We start from the raw sequence: 13,796 nt of genomic DNA, 5'->3' as shown, positions 1-13,796 counted from the left end.
TCCCAGTTTAGCCTCAAAGAAAACCCTGACCAATACTGCCACCTACTGATCAGTAGGTGAGAAATCAGGACAATGAGGTTGAAATTGCAACCCAGTTTAAGTAGGAAAGGGCAATAATGAAAAATCCCACTAAGTCATAAAATAAACTGCTTTTCCCAAAGAGTGCAGGGTAACCAGTTTTCCATAAATACTCTCTCTCTACTTTTCACCAGCAACTCCCTTAAAAATTAGGATGTTTGAGGCTCAAAGCAAACATAGTTGCTTTTATTTTCCATCACAGAGCAAATAAAAACTAATCTACTCTCAGTAAAATTAACTAGAAAAATAATTACAAAAAAGCATTTGGGCCCTGGCCAATTTATGTCAGTGGAAAGAGCATCGACCTGAGGACTTAAAGGTCTTGTGTTCGATTCTGGTCAAGAGCTGGTACCTCAGTTGGAGTGCAAGCAGGAGGCAATTGATGGGTCTCTCTCACATCAATATTTCTCTATCTCTGTCTCTCCCCTTCCCTTCCACTCTCTCTTTAAAAAAAAAAAAAAAAAAAGTGGGTTAATTCTAAGGCAATAACATATGAGGCTCTACACTATCAAGTTTCTCCTCTTTAGAAGTGTAGCTAGACGTCTATATTAGTCAGTTAAATGCAGCATTGTTCAATGTCAGTGAACATGGGTCATGGGTCATGAGTTCTAAGAAAACTTCAAAATGACGTTTTCATATTTATTTACCAAGATCTGGCACTTTTTCATTCCATCCCCACCCTCCGGGGGTTGTAAATATGGTAAAAATTAGTTGACATACGATTTAGGATACCATTTATCTAAATCATGATATTCACTAACTGCTTTTTTTGAAGTTGTATACCTAACCTGCTTTAAGTCTTTGATTTTGCTTTTATGTTAAGTGCTTTCATGAAATTAAACCATTAAAACTGCTTGCCAACTGGGAAATTAATATATATCATCAAAATCAGAACCAGAACACACTGTGTTTTGAAAAATGTTAAAGAACAGAAATTTGCTAAGAAAAAAAAAAACCAAAGAAGGAAACAAGTTTCTCCCACAGGTCTTCCCATTTAAAAAATTCCAAAGGAGCAACAGGGGCAATAAGAGGGTAGAAATGTCTTTTAACAAAAACAAAATTAGCCCATTAGTACACTCATGAACACGTAGGATTAAAAGTAATAATTCCAAGAGAAGATAATTTAGAAAAATGCATTTAATTATAAAAAAAATTTTAAATAAAAAAGCAATGGCACAAATCACTAAAAAGTTAAACGATCATATATCCACAGGCCGTTCTTGTAATTATATGCTGAAAATTTATGACCGTTCTCATTAACAGCATTTTCCCTCCTAATTAGAGTGACATCGAGAGCTTCTGAGAATGTGTCATTTTTCCTAAAGTACTACTAAAAGTATCATAAACACGGTTTGTGCAGCACTCATAGACATCACCTTTTATTTACTACACTCTACACTCATAAAATATTGAACATTTTTCTCTCACTTTATTCCTCTTATTTACAGAGAGGCTCATCTCTTGTCACAATACAGTTTGTGCATTAAAATCCCTGGGAATAGTACTTGTCGCAGCATTTTAATAAACCTACTCTGATTATTTAAAATAAGTACACAAACAAAAGCTTGTTCATATAACTGTGTCATACCCAGAAGAATAAGTCTTCCCGCAGACTTACTTATGAGTTAAAAAACAAAACAAAACAAAAAAAACAAAAAAAACCCCTCTTTGGGTAGAATACATTCTCAACAATTCCTGGATTAGACTCTCATGCATATTTATATCCCTAGTATGACAATAGGTAAAGCTAGCTAGGACTTTTAAAATTTCTTTTAGAAGAGGGCAGCATACATGAAGTGATTTGGCTTTCACTCGCTTATTATCCATAATCCAGTTATTCCACATGGACATATTTTATTTATTCTTAGTATACAAGTCTTTAATGGTTCCGGGGTAATTGGCAGTTTCTGACAGTTCTGTTTTTTTGGTAGTGGATACAGCTCTGTGCACATATGTCAGATGAACTGGAAAAAAAAAGCAAATCACTTCATATGATACAGCAGGGAGAAGGAGAATGTTATCTTTTGAACAAATGATTCAAAGAGATGAATAGTCAACATTTGACAGTCACAGGAATACTACTGAGTTTGGGCTGTTTTAAGACGTCCTAATTTCATAACTGGCCATACCTGGCATTTGTTATCCTTTCTGTTAAAAAGCAAACCTAATTGGGGTCAGGCAGATGTGAGGAGGAAAGGTAAGAAAGTATATATTACCGTATACATGATTTTAGGAGAAAAAAAAGTGAGAGGGAAGAGGATATATTTCATATAAAACAAACAAACAAACAAACAAACTATGTCACATCTGGGCACATTTCACAGGGTACATGAAAACAGCCTACAAGTTCATTAAGCCTCCTTCCTCTCACTCCAGAGATATTTATTTTCTAGTAAGGGTCAACATAATAATTAACATAATTCTGGCAGCAGCACAAATCTCTAACTTTTTGAGACTTGGGAGTGTCACTGTTCAATGGTTGGATGCATCCGAATAGCAGAAGAGTCCTGCCCTTTCTTCCTTTACACTCTTGACCAAGCAAGTATTACTGAGGAAGTCCTGGGGTTAGCTCAGCAGGTCTTCTACGAAGGCTTGGACTTGATAACCCATTCGGCATTCGGGTTGAGCTGATATAAGTCCTTCATGTAAGTGTTATCATCGAGGCAGCGTTCCCCTATTAACGACAGGTTGCATTGGTTTCATACAGTGGGGTCACTGGGATGCAATTTTAAATGTAAGCCTATGTCTTAGACTTTAAATACTTTTCATCGTTTGATATCTCCCATAAAATTATACTAGTAAAACTGGCCAAAAAACATTGGAGAAGCCAATTTCGTGGTCTTTCTATACATGCACACGTTTCGAATTAATTTAGGAGGTTGAAAGTACTTTGTGTGATAGGCTTTTAAATGGTTCCTTAAAAGCATATTCATCTTTATGAATGGTGACAACAGTTTTGAATCCCCCTAAGAAAGAAATCATTCTTAATTCCCCAAAATCTAAGAGTAAAATATAAAATAAAATACATTAATATTTAAATATTCTTTACTAATCCAGGTTTCTACTGGAGCTGTGGATATTTAAATTTTAAAAAGGAGCCTTCATGGTTCTGCATTCAACTTTTAACACTTACTAACATTTTTAAGTCCTAAAAAAAAAAAAATTCTACAGAACTTACCTTAAAATATTTTCAATTACTATTTTGAAATAAACACCATTTCATTTATTTGTGAACAATTTCACCCTTACCATTATAAGGTTCAAAAAATGGGGGAAACATGTATTTTAAATTTTAATAAATATATGAGTATAATAAATAGGCAAATAAAATATAAGACATGGTCAAAATTAATCCATGTATCCTATTTCTGTTTCCTAAATTACTAACATATATGTGTGTACTATTTAGTAGGCAATCAGCAATGGCAAAAATAACTTCTGCTTTCACTAAAAATATCTAGTACTGTACTATAATAAAAATGTTATCTTGGTCTTAAATAAGCTCAACTACTTCCTTTATTAAGATGAAACATAAGCATATAAAAAGGAAAAACGTTTTGAAAAACTTAATTAACCATTCTAGAAATTATATCTATTTTAGGAAACTTGCCTTGGCCAACCAAGATTCAACATGGATGTGGATTTGTACAGAGGAGCTCCACGTCTGAAGAGAAAGGCCAGACCACTAAACAAATCCATAATACTCACCAACAATGTACGTTGTGCTCTATGTTACTTCTTCTACCTTACCTTCCCCCCAAAGTTATAAATAATAATGAATGGCAATGTCCAGTCAGCATATGAAATACAGAGAGAGAAAAATACGCTTACCAATATTCCCTCCAATTTCATACAAAAAAACTTCCCCTTTCTTGAGCGTCTGGGCGATCCCACTGTTAGGGGCAAAACAAACGGATTAGTTATATCATCAGACAGCTTGCAGGTAAATCACTTTAATGTGCTTGGGGAATTCTGGCTTGTATGGAAAATTCATAACTTAGACACACTGTAATTATCTCCACATTTGTATTTTCCCATCTGTTAAATGTGCCTAATATGTAATAAAAATGTCACACCTGTAAATTAAAATAAACAAATGGCAGAGGAGAGGCAGTGGAGGGCGGATGCATAGGAAGAGATCAATCAAAGAATTTATATGCATAACCCAGGGTTACTGACAATAGGGTGGTGAAGGCCTGGGGAGCGGTGGAGAGTGGGCTAGAAGAAATCAATGGTGGTGGGGGAGGCGGGGAGAAGGGGGACAAATGTAATACTTTCAACAATAAAAGATGAAAAATAAATAAAAATAAACAGGTGGAATCATATATCTAAAAGCAGAATAATAAGTGAAATATCTAAATTTGTAAAATTAAAAAGAAGGTAACACAACATTTTAATTTGCCAATAAAATAATATGATCATCTACTTAGCATAGGGACCAAAAAGGTCTCACTAAAACTATGAAGAGAAATATCTGCACCTTAGTTTTCCCAATACTCCATAGTATTTATTATCAGAGGTTTGCTGGGCTGACAGGACTGATGTGATGTAAGATAAATGTAAAGAATTGGACATGGCTCATAACCCTCCCATATATGGCCATCCAAATATGGGAGTACATACACTCAAAGCAGAAGTGAATACTTTGCCATAGCGTGCATTCACAGGGTTAAATTCAAAGGATAAGCTATTAGAGACATTAGGGTCAAACAATAAAAACGTAAAATTTGGTGGTTTTCGAAACTCTGTATACTAATTACCTGCAAAACCTGCTAAAGATTCTGTCCCAGAGCTCTGAAAACTCTGAGTTAATATGCTAGATGAAGACCAAGAGTTTTTTTAAATGCTCCATAGTGGGTGCTGATGCATGGGAAGGTTTGTGAACCACTCGTATAAGGCCCTGAAGGCACATTCCCTGGGACTGAGAAGAGAAAACCAAGACTGACTCTTATCCAAACTGTTATGAGAAATATGGTACGGCAGAAGCTTTCCTAACCAACCATGTAATGACTTAGCTGGTTATCCAACTCTGTCTACTCTACTCCGCGCAGGGACATATAATGTCCTCACGCGTAAGAACCACCTGCTGGCTTGTATTCTAACTAGGAGGTTTTGTTTCTGAACAGGTCGAACCAGTGTATGCATATTTTTGAAATTAAACAATTTAATAATTTTATTTTTTATTTATAATGTAGTACATTTCCTGGTAAATTATGAGTATACCAAGAGTATCATTATTCCTAGGAAAACAAAATTGAATGTTTTGGGCGACTAGATTTTTAAAAAATCTCATCCAATATTGCTCTCAGATTGCTTCCCCGTTATCTGTGTTCTTGTTCCAATTGAGAGAAACATAGATTTCCTGGTACACGTAACCTTTTACGTAATGCTAATCAACAAGCCCACACACAAAGACAAGGAAGCAGCCTTTACCAAGACTGGTGAGTGAATGTGCAATTTATTGTGCATCTATTTTATCTCATTTATATGCTCTTGGCTTTGGTAGAAAAAGTAGAGGAGGATGAGGATGGACAAAAGTAGGATTTCTAACTGCCCCCACGCAGATGGAATGCAAATGAGAGAAGGGGAAATAGTGGAAGGGGGGATATATATATATATATATATATATATATATATATACACATTTATTGAGCATTTCAATTATTAGATGGTCCAGCCAGACAGTGCTGTGTGCTTCATGTTTACTTTCCTAGTTAATCCTCAAGACTATAATGTAAGTCCTATCATGGTCCACTTTTATAAACGAGGAACCTGAAATTTGAAGACATTATAAAAACTAGCCTAGGATGAAATAGGAAAAGCTGGCATTTTAATCTAAATCACTGGCCTCCAGCGCCCCCAAGCATAAGGAAAGGGGCTGAAGACTTGTGTGTGTGGGGGGGGGGGAGAGGAAAGGAGGCAAATGGGCAGAGTTCAGTGGACTTCCCTCTGGGTGGAGCAGGATGGGGAAAAAAGGGGAAATAGAAGAAGGACTCTGCCCCAGTAGATAGCAAATGCTTATGTAATAAAAGCACCACCAGCAGAAAATCCAAATACACAGAAAACAACTGTCACAATGCTGGTGCTTCTGATAATACCCTAAATATTAAAAGGCACAGTTGAGTGTATTATACAACATCACAACCACATCTTGTAATATGTGCACGCAGAGGAACAAAAGTGCCAACTGCATTGAGCCCTGGTGTCCTGAAAGTGAATGCTCTGTAAATTAGCCAGACCCAGCCTGGAGGAGCGGCCGCACCTCCAGATACACTCTCTGGGTAGGGAAGAATTCTTCCCACAGTCCAGTGGGGTCAATGGCAGCAGTTGGCATCTAAGCCATGGCAGGGGGTAGAGAGGAAGCGGGTTAACTGCATTTTAGGTCAGAGACCCTTTAGGGAGCAGAGACATCTGAAAAATGCCAACTGCTCCCAGGACTTAATCCTGAGAAATTCTAACTGCCCCTGAACTCAGTCCCCCCAAATTCCATCTGCTCCCAGACTCCGCACCAATAGCCCCAGATCAAACATGGTCTCTAGCTAGACCCTCTAGCCCATCTGGACAGTGGTTCAGGATTTAGAATTCGGCTCCACTGCCTACAAAATGCATGGTCTTGGGAAGTCTCTCTCCTCAGGAAAACAGAAGTCATGTGAGAACTTACTATGGAGCGCTGTTGAGAGGGAAGTTCACGCTGGCTTACTGAAAGCCCAGATATTACCAATAAGCCTCTCTTTTATGTCATCACCATCTGCTCGCTATGCAGGCTCATCTCTTTCCCCACTTTGCAAAGCTCGAGGGGAGATAGTTTAAAATATACGTTTATATCCCTTCCAACACTGAGCAGAGGGCCTTCCACGGAGCAGAGACATAGTGAGTGTTGGGGGTAATTGTGTGGCAATCCGGGAGCATTTGAAGAAAGCTGCCAGGGGGCCTCTGAATGTTAACGTGAGGAGATCAAAGTCTATGGAAGGCTAAGACCACCTTCCTGGGTTGAGATGGCAAGGCCCCGGTTTCCCTGGCTTCTTAAAAATGTATATCAGTTCGTTTTCAATGAGTGGACGTGGGGAAGGGGAGGGCATTACAAATATAACCTTAGTTAAAAAATAAGAATTCAAAGGCTAAAAACCGAAAACCCAATACACTTGTTTGAACCTTGGAATGTCAAGAAAAGATAAATGTAAACTTTGATATCATCGGAGAGATGCCAATGGCTTTCAAAGGACTCCTGCCCTACCTGCCTTCAAACAGAGGGAAGGCTGGGCAACTCAGTGAGGGCAGGAGCTCAAGGGGCTGGTTGTCCTCCCTTAATTCTTCACCTTCTGCTTTTAAACATAAGGATTTTTTATACATTATATTTTATAGGAAAAGAAATGTCTTGCTGAAACTGGTTTGACTCAGTGGCTAGAGCATTGGCCTGTGGACTGAAAGGTCCCAGGTTAGATTCTGGTCAAGGGCATGTACCTTGGTTGCGGGCACATCCCCAGTGGGGAGTGTGCAAGAGGCAGCTGATCGATGATTCTCTCTCATCGATGTTTCTAACTCTCTATCCCCTTTTCTTTCTCTCTGTAAAAAAATCAATAAAATATATTAAAAAAAAAAAAAAGAAGTGTCTTTTATTTGTTTGTTTTAATCCTTCTGTATCCCAATTAGTGATCATGCTAATACACAGTAATTACCCCCGAACCACCACAGTCTGGAAGGACAGACCATGTGGTCTCATGAGCCAGGCCCGGGCAGGCCGTTGAAGGGATGCTCGGACACCCCGGCTTGAAACAGGCTCCACGCAAACACAAACTCCGTTAGGTGAACTTGACTCCTTCCAACAGTCGAACTGTTAGGTCTGCTCCTCCTCTCTGCTGAAGAGACAACAATCCTATGCACTTCATACCACCCCTAGTTTAAAAAAGGAAAAAGAAAAGAAAAAGGAGGGGCAAGGAAGGGAGGGGACAAGCGAGCTAGTGAGTTATTCCGTGAAATAATTAAAACAAAACAGGCCTCTACCTTTCTTGGCTGAGAAACCTGGCAAGCACGTCACTGGCTCTTAGTTCTTCCGTGAGCTGTATTGCCATGGAAACTTTGGAAAGATGAGGAGCTTGCACTCGAATCACTCCCTGAGGAACGTCAGCCTGCAAAGCAATAATGACACTGGAACAAAGCTGGCGGCAGCTGGAACTTGTAACTCTGTGCGATGCATTATATGGTAAGTGTGCTTAACTGCTATGCGTTTTACTTCACTACATAAAAACCTTAACTACTGGATAATGTAATTTGCTAAATTACATCAAACCTCAAATATCCTCTTAATGGTGATAGGGGAACTTTATAATGCCTGTGCAGTAATGCTTAATTATTTTTAAAGATGTAAAGAATGACAGCAATAACCATTACTGCCATATTAAGTGCCGACTTCGGAGGGTTATCGAGGGGAGGGTGCTTCTTCATGCAGCAATTTATGACATTGAGTCAGAATAGGTATTTTGTGCGCTGTTTCAATGGGTGCATTTTTTAAAATCTTCCGGCGCATTCACAACATTTGACAAAAAAATTCTTGTTCCCGAGAATATTAAAGTAAAATTAAAAAGAAACACACTTTTCTACACATTGCCATTGTGTTGGATCCTCACTTAACTAATGAGCTTACAGGGTGACCACATACTTTGAACTTATGGTTTATATTTGGAGGGATATCAAGGAAATATTTTAAAGATTATAATATCAAAATATCAGCTATGGCATTCAAAATATTAGGCTTAATTAATCCCCAATCATTCTGCCAAACGAAATAATTTATTACTTATAACCATATGTCTTAGTAAGACCCTAGAAAAAAACAACCTGTACAAATGTTTAAAGATAACGCTTTATACATTCCAAGTACCCTCAAACTTATGAAGCATCTACTAAGTACTAGGCATTGTGCTAGGTCTACCTATCTAGCAGATAAATAAGACACAAGCCCTTTATTGCACAATATTCTTTTGGGGCTCACAATAGTTTTTTTGTTTGTTTGTTTGTTTGTTTTGTTTTTTGTTTTTTTTTAATGCACATGGGCTTGAATTGCTTTATTTTCCCAAAATATACAGCATGGATATAACACAGGAGGAATCAATGTGATTTCAGAGTTCATCAAAAAGAATATGGCTTCCTCATTAGGCTGCCTAAAAATGTAGGCGTCTCCAAGAGATTGAACCCTGCTCCTCAGAAACACCTGGGATGAGCGTCAGGAAGGAAGCTACACTGCAGAAGACTGCACAAGGGAGCACGGATGAGACCTACACCTGTTCCACCTGCAGAGAGACCACAGAGGGCCTGGTGGCAACTCAGAAACCCTATCACGGTCACCTGACCACTCAGTGAAAGGCACCAGTTCAGTTGACCACACAGTATTCCCTCCCCTCCTGGGAACACACAGGAAAGAAAGAAGAATGGGAACCAGAATGAAAGACACTACATGGATAATTCAGTCGTTTCCTCCTGCAAGGAGTCACCAGCATTAACCTGCGTCTGTGTAAGGATGCAGCCCCTTTTTCTCGAAGAAGCTCACGGAGAAAGGCCCCATAATATGACTACAGCCTACAGGTTCTCAGGGATCATCCTTTGGAGAGTATGGCCATCCTTCCCTATAAAACTCAGCCCTGAGGTCAGTGTGGAGTCAGTTCCATAGCTGACACAGGAACCCAGAGCCTCTCTGATAATTCCAGTTTGGAGGGAAGAGGCCCAGGCACCAGGTATTGGGGCACTTCTGGGTTCTCATGCGTATCTGAAATGTTAGGTAACTGTCATGTTATGGCTTTGTAAGTGACACTGGTACAGGTTCCTTGTGGCTTTGGAATTAAACATTTCTCACACCTTTCCCCTCAGTGAGCAGGGGGTGATGCCTGACCAGCTCTGGGTGAGTTTAACCCTTCCCAAAAGACTAACTATAATTTGGACTCATTTCACATGGGAATGGAATATCAATGCTCTTGAAAATCTTTTCACTGGGCCAATGGCACACCCCACCTTCCCAGGCTGACTGGCCACATTCCCTGACAACTAGGAACCTGTGTTCTACTAGGAAGGTGAGTGCCCTGGTGGGGATAGGAACAGCTCTCAGAGTGTTCATTTCTGTGGTATCATATCCCATCCAAATTCTCACAACAATATAAAGACTGAGAGGGACTCAGTGTGGACTCTACCGTGCCCTTTACAGTTGGAGAAGAAATGAGTTTAACGGATAAAGATGAAGCAACTGAAAAGTGTTTCTGGAAAGTTTTTCCTGGATATCTTGACAAGAGTGGCCAAATGATATTTACTAAAGATGATAAACAATACGCAGTGCCAAAGCTCTCATTTAAATGGTGTATGACAATTACCATTAAGCTCCAGAACCATGTTGTATCAAACACTAAAGCTATTAGTATACTAATTACACTGAGCTGCCAAACTTTGAACATACACAACATGCCTGATCATTAAGCCAAACAGTCTGTTATTAACCTGAGCCATAATAATAACAGGATCTCTGAATAATATTATCATTGTAACCTGTGTGTGTGTGTGTGTGTGTGTGTGTGCACGCGCCCACGTGCGTGCTTATGAGCTGAAGTTATGTGATGCACAGCAAGACTAGAAAAGAGCAGTATTTGACTAATACACCATTAAAATTGAGTCACAAAGGATTTTACAACTTACAAAACATAAGTTAATTTCTTATGCAGGCAAAGACTATTATAATAGAGAAAATTATCTCCCAGGGTTGTTACATGTTTTACATTTTGAACTCAAGCATATTTCTAAAAATGTGGTTTTATTTATTATTCTTTGGATAAATAAACAAAGATTTTGGTTGTTTTTTTCCCCCATAAGGTATAAATACTACATTAGTCATATTTTGCACTCTAGAGATTAGAAATATAATGTCAGAGCTTTAGAAAAGGCATTCATTTTTTTAATTAAAAGCTAATTTAAATGAAAAGCTGACATTTTTCATGCACAGAGAAACCTTTTATCTTCAAAAGGGCAAATTGGGAATACAGCTATCTCAAAAAACAGCCAGATAGCATAACACATATTTTAGAAAATTAAACAAGGACATTTTAGCAAGGTATCTTAAACTAAAATGGCATATTCATCACGTTGGTCTGATTGGAAGTAAAAATATAGAAGGCATTCTCTACTACCTTGAACTGTCTCTATTCTCATTATAATTGGGCCTTGATTACCCAAATGCTGAAACTTTACCCAACTCACAGATTCAGAGAATTTTAAAGAAGGGTCAGAAAGAGCTTTCAGAGTTAAACATTTAATTTACAAAGAAATAAGCTCTGAATGGTTTTCTCTTTTAATATGGTATTTTTATGCACTATAAAAAAATCAAAGGATATCTTAAAAAGAAACATGATTTTGTTCCTGATTTTGTAACTTGATTTTCCACATGGGTCCCCAGGTAGATCAAAACATCAAAACACAGACCTAAAGCAGATGCCTATAACAAGACTGGCCACAATACTTGGGTCAGAGCTGTCAGTGAAACCAGAGATAGACGAGATAGACTTCTAAACGGAGATGTGACTGAAGACACACAACCCATCACAAAAAACCCGGAGCCCACACTGCACTGCCCACTCCAGGGTTCTTATGGATTTCTTGTCCATGTCCAAAGCTCTAGACCTTCAAATGTTACAAGATTATTCTGGAGCTTTTGGCCAGTCATGCAAGCTCTCTGAAACTTGAGTTCCTCAACTATCAATGAAACGTATGACACCAGATCACCCTGAGTTAACACTGAAGTAACCATAGGAGAGAGGACTTTTGTTCCCTCTGCTAGTGAGGACAGATGTGCTAATCAGTTTGGCTTATTTCACAGACTCTCACAAAGCCCACATGCTTTCCTACATGTGCAGCTTCCTTTTACTTTTAGAGGTGAGCTTGACTGACAGAAAAAAAACAAAAACGCAAATCTAACTCCACCATGGACTGGAGGGTTGCAGGATCCAGTAATTCATGACTAGATGTTCACCAAAGCTGCTCTGGATCCTTATCAGGCAAAGATGCAATCTACGGCCATTATGGAGGAAAGAATGGAATATCTCTATTTTCCTTAAAAATACCAAATGGAGAAAAGGTGTGATGAGAGACAAGATAGAACAAGATCAGAAAAATGAGTCTGATTATTGGTGATGGGTTTATGGGGGTTCATATACTATTCTATTTTTGTGTATGTTAGGAAAATCTCGTAATAGTATATATAGAAATGTCCCAGTGCAAGATGCTGCTAGCTATACTTATGGTTAAATCCCATTAATCCGACCTTACCCTCTCATTTTATAGAAGGAACTGAGGCCCAGAGATGGAAAATGACTTGTCACTACCATCTTACAAATAGCAGAGCTGGGCTCTGTCTGCAAGCACATGCTTCTGATGTGTGATGGTGTGTACATTCGTGTGTGCATGGTGTGCTTGTGTGTAGGAGAGTGTAATACCAATCCCAACTATATAATTGAAGGCTATCATTACATGGTTATTTGTAATGGTCTATCTTTTTGTTATTCTTTTACAAAGCGTTTCTTCCTGAAGTAATTAAGAGATGAGATGAGTCTCATTAGTATTTAAGAAATTCAAAAATTTACATTTGTACCAAACAATTAATATGCTGTAGTCATTAAAAAATATGTCTTATTAAGTAGATTGAGGGTGTCCTTTACAACCTGGTTTATACTATTCATTTACCTAGTCAAGCATGTCTTAATAACATAAATGCTTAATTATATACACTGAGTGGCCAGATTATTATGATCTCTGAATGCATAATAACCTGGCCACTCAGCGTATATCCTATATAATAAAAGGCTAATATGCAAATTGTCCCCTGGACCAGGAGTTCGACCAGCAGGCAGGCTGGCTAACTGTCCATGTCCCCTCCCTCTAGTCAGGCTGGCTGGACCCCGCCCATGCACAAATTCATGCACTGAGCCTCTAATATATATAGTTATACACACACACACACACACACACACACACACACACACTGAGTGGCCAGATTATTGTGCGTTCAGAGATCCTAATAATCTGGCCACTCAGTGTATAGTTAGCATTAATAGCATACAGAATGCTTTAAAAAAATATGACCTTGAAGAATTTTCATGATCTACAATCTCCTGTCTTACATCCTTCAGTCTCTGGCATCTGGCTTCTTCCATCAACACGCAATGACAATGCTTTGGAGAAAGTCACAACTGGCCTTTCAAATACAAGCTCCAGTGGACCTCCATCCAGTGTTAACATCACTCAGCTTCCCTGCAGAATCTGGTGCCACTAACCAAGCACTGTCCCTTACTTCCCTCCACCTCTGAGCTTCTAAGACCCTACAATCTTCAACTTTCTCTTACGTCCTACCATCTGTTGGCCTCTTTCACAGCTCCTCTTCCATGGCCAACCACTTAAATATGGGCACATCAAATAGTAGTTTAACAAACAAATAAAATATCCGCAGTTTTATGCCCTATAGTTTTGTGCTGCATATTCAAATGCTTTGGGCAATGAGTCAGGAAACATAAAATAAGAAAGCGGCAAGGGCGGGAGTGGGGAGACAGTGGCTTATCCAGAGTAGTCGGCCCATGTTCCACCCAAAAGGAACGGTTGCTACTCAGATCCAGAAGATGGTTACCCTGCAGGGAAGGCCCCCTACTGAGAGGGGGCCACAGGCATGCTCCCACATAAAATTTGTCAAGTTAAGA

The 13,796-nt window shown here is 38.8% G+C and overlaps 1 protein-coding gene across 1 annotated transcript in view; it reads right to left on the bottom strand.

Annotated features, from left to right (window-relative positions):
- Nucleotides 1–704: 704 nt before the first annotated feature.
- ARHGAP18 (Rho GTPase activating protein 18) overlaps nucleotides 705–13,796 on the bottom strand; it is a 125,132-nt gene continuing 112,040 nt past the window's right edge. Inside the window, exons 13-15 of the mRNA XM_084889638.1 lie at nucleotides 8,080–8,204; nucleotides 3,910–3,971; nucleotides 705–2,752 (exon numbers count right to left, since the gene is read on the bottom strand). Coding sequence (XP_084745764.1) covers nucleotides 2,661–2,752; nucleotides 3,910–3,971; nucleotides 8,080–8,204 — 279 coding nt within the window. The 3' untranslated portion in view covers nucleotides 705–2,660. The remainder of the gene's footprint in view (nucleotides 2,753–3,909; nucleotides 3,972–8,079; nucleotides 8,205–13,796) is intronic.

The sequence above is a fragment of the Pipistrellus hanaki genome (genome assembly GCF_964339955.1).
Source record: "Pipistrellus hanaki genome assembly, chromosome: 7".
In the NCBI taxonomy this organism is placed as follows: domain Eukaryota; kingdom Metazoa; phylum Chordata; class Mammalia; order Chiroptera; family Vespertilionidae; genus Pipistrellus; species Pipistrellus hanaki.
Note: the sequence above shows the minus strand (reverse complement) of the source record. Positions and strands in the feature narration are given on the sequence as shown.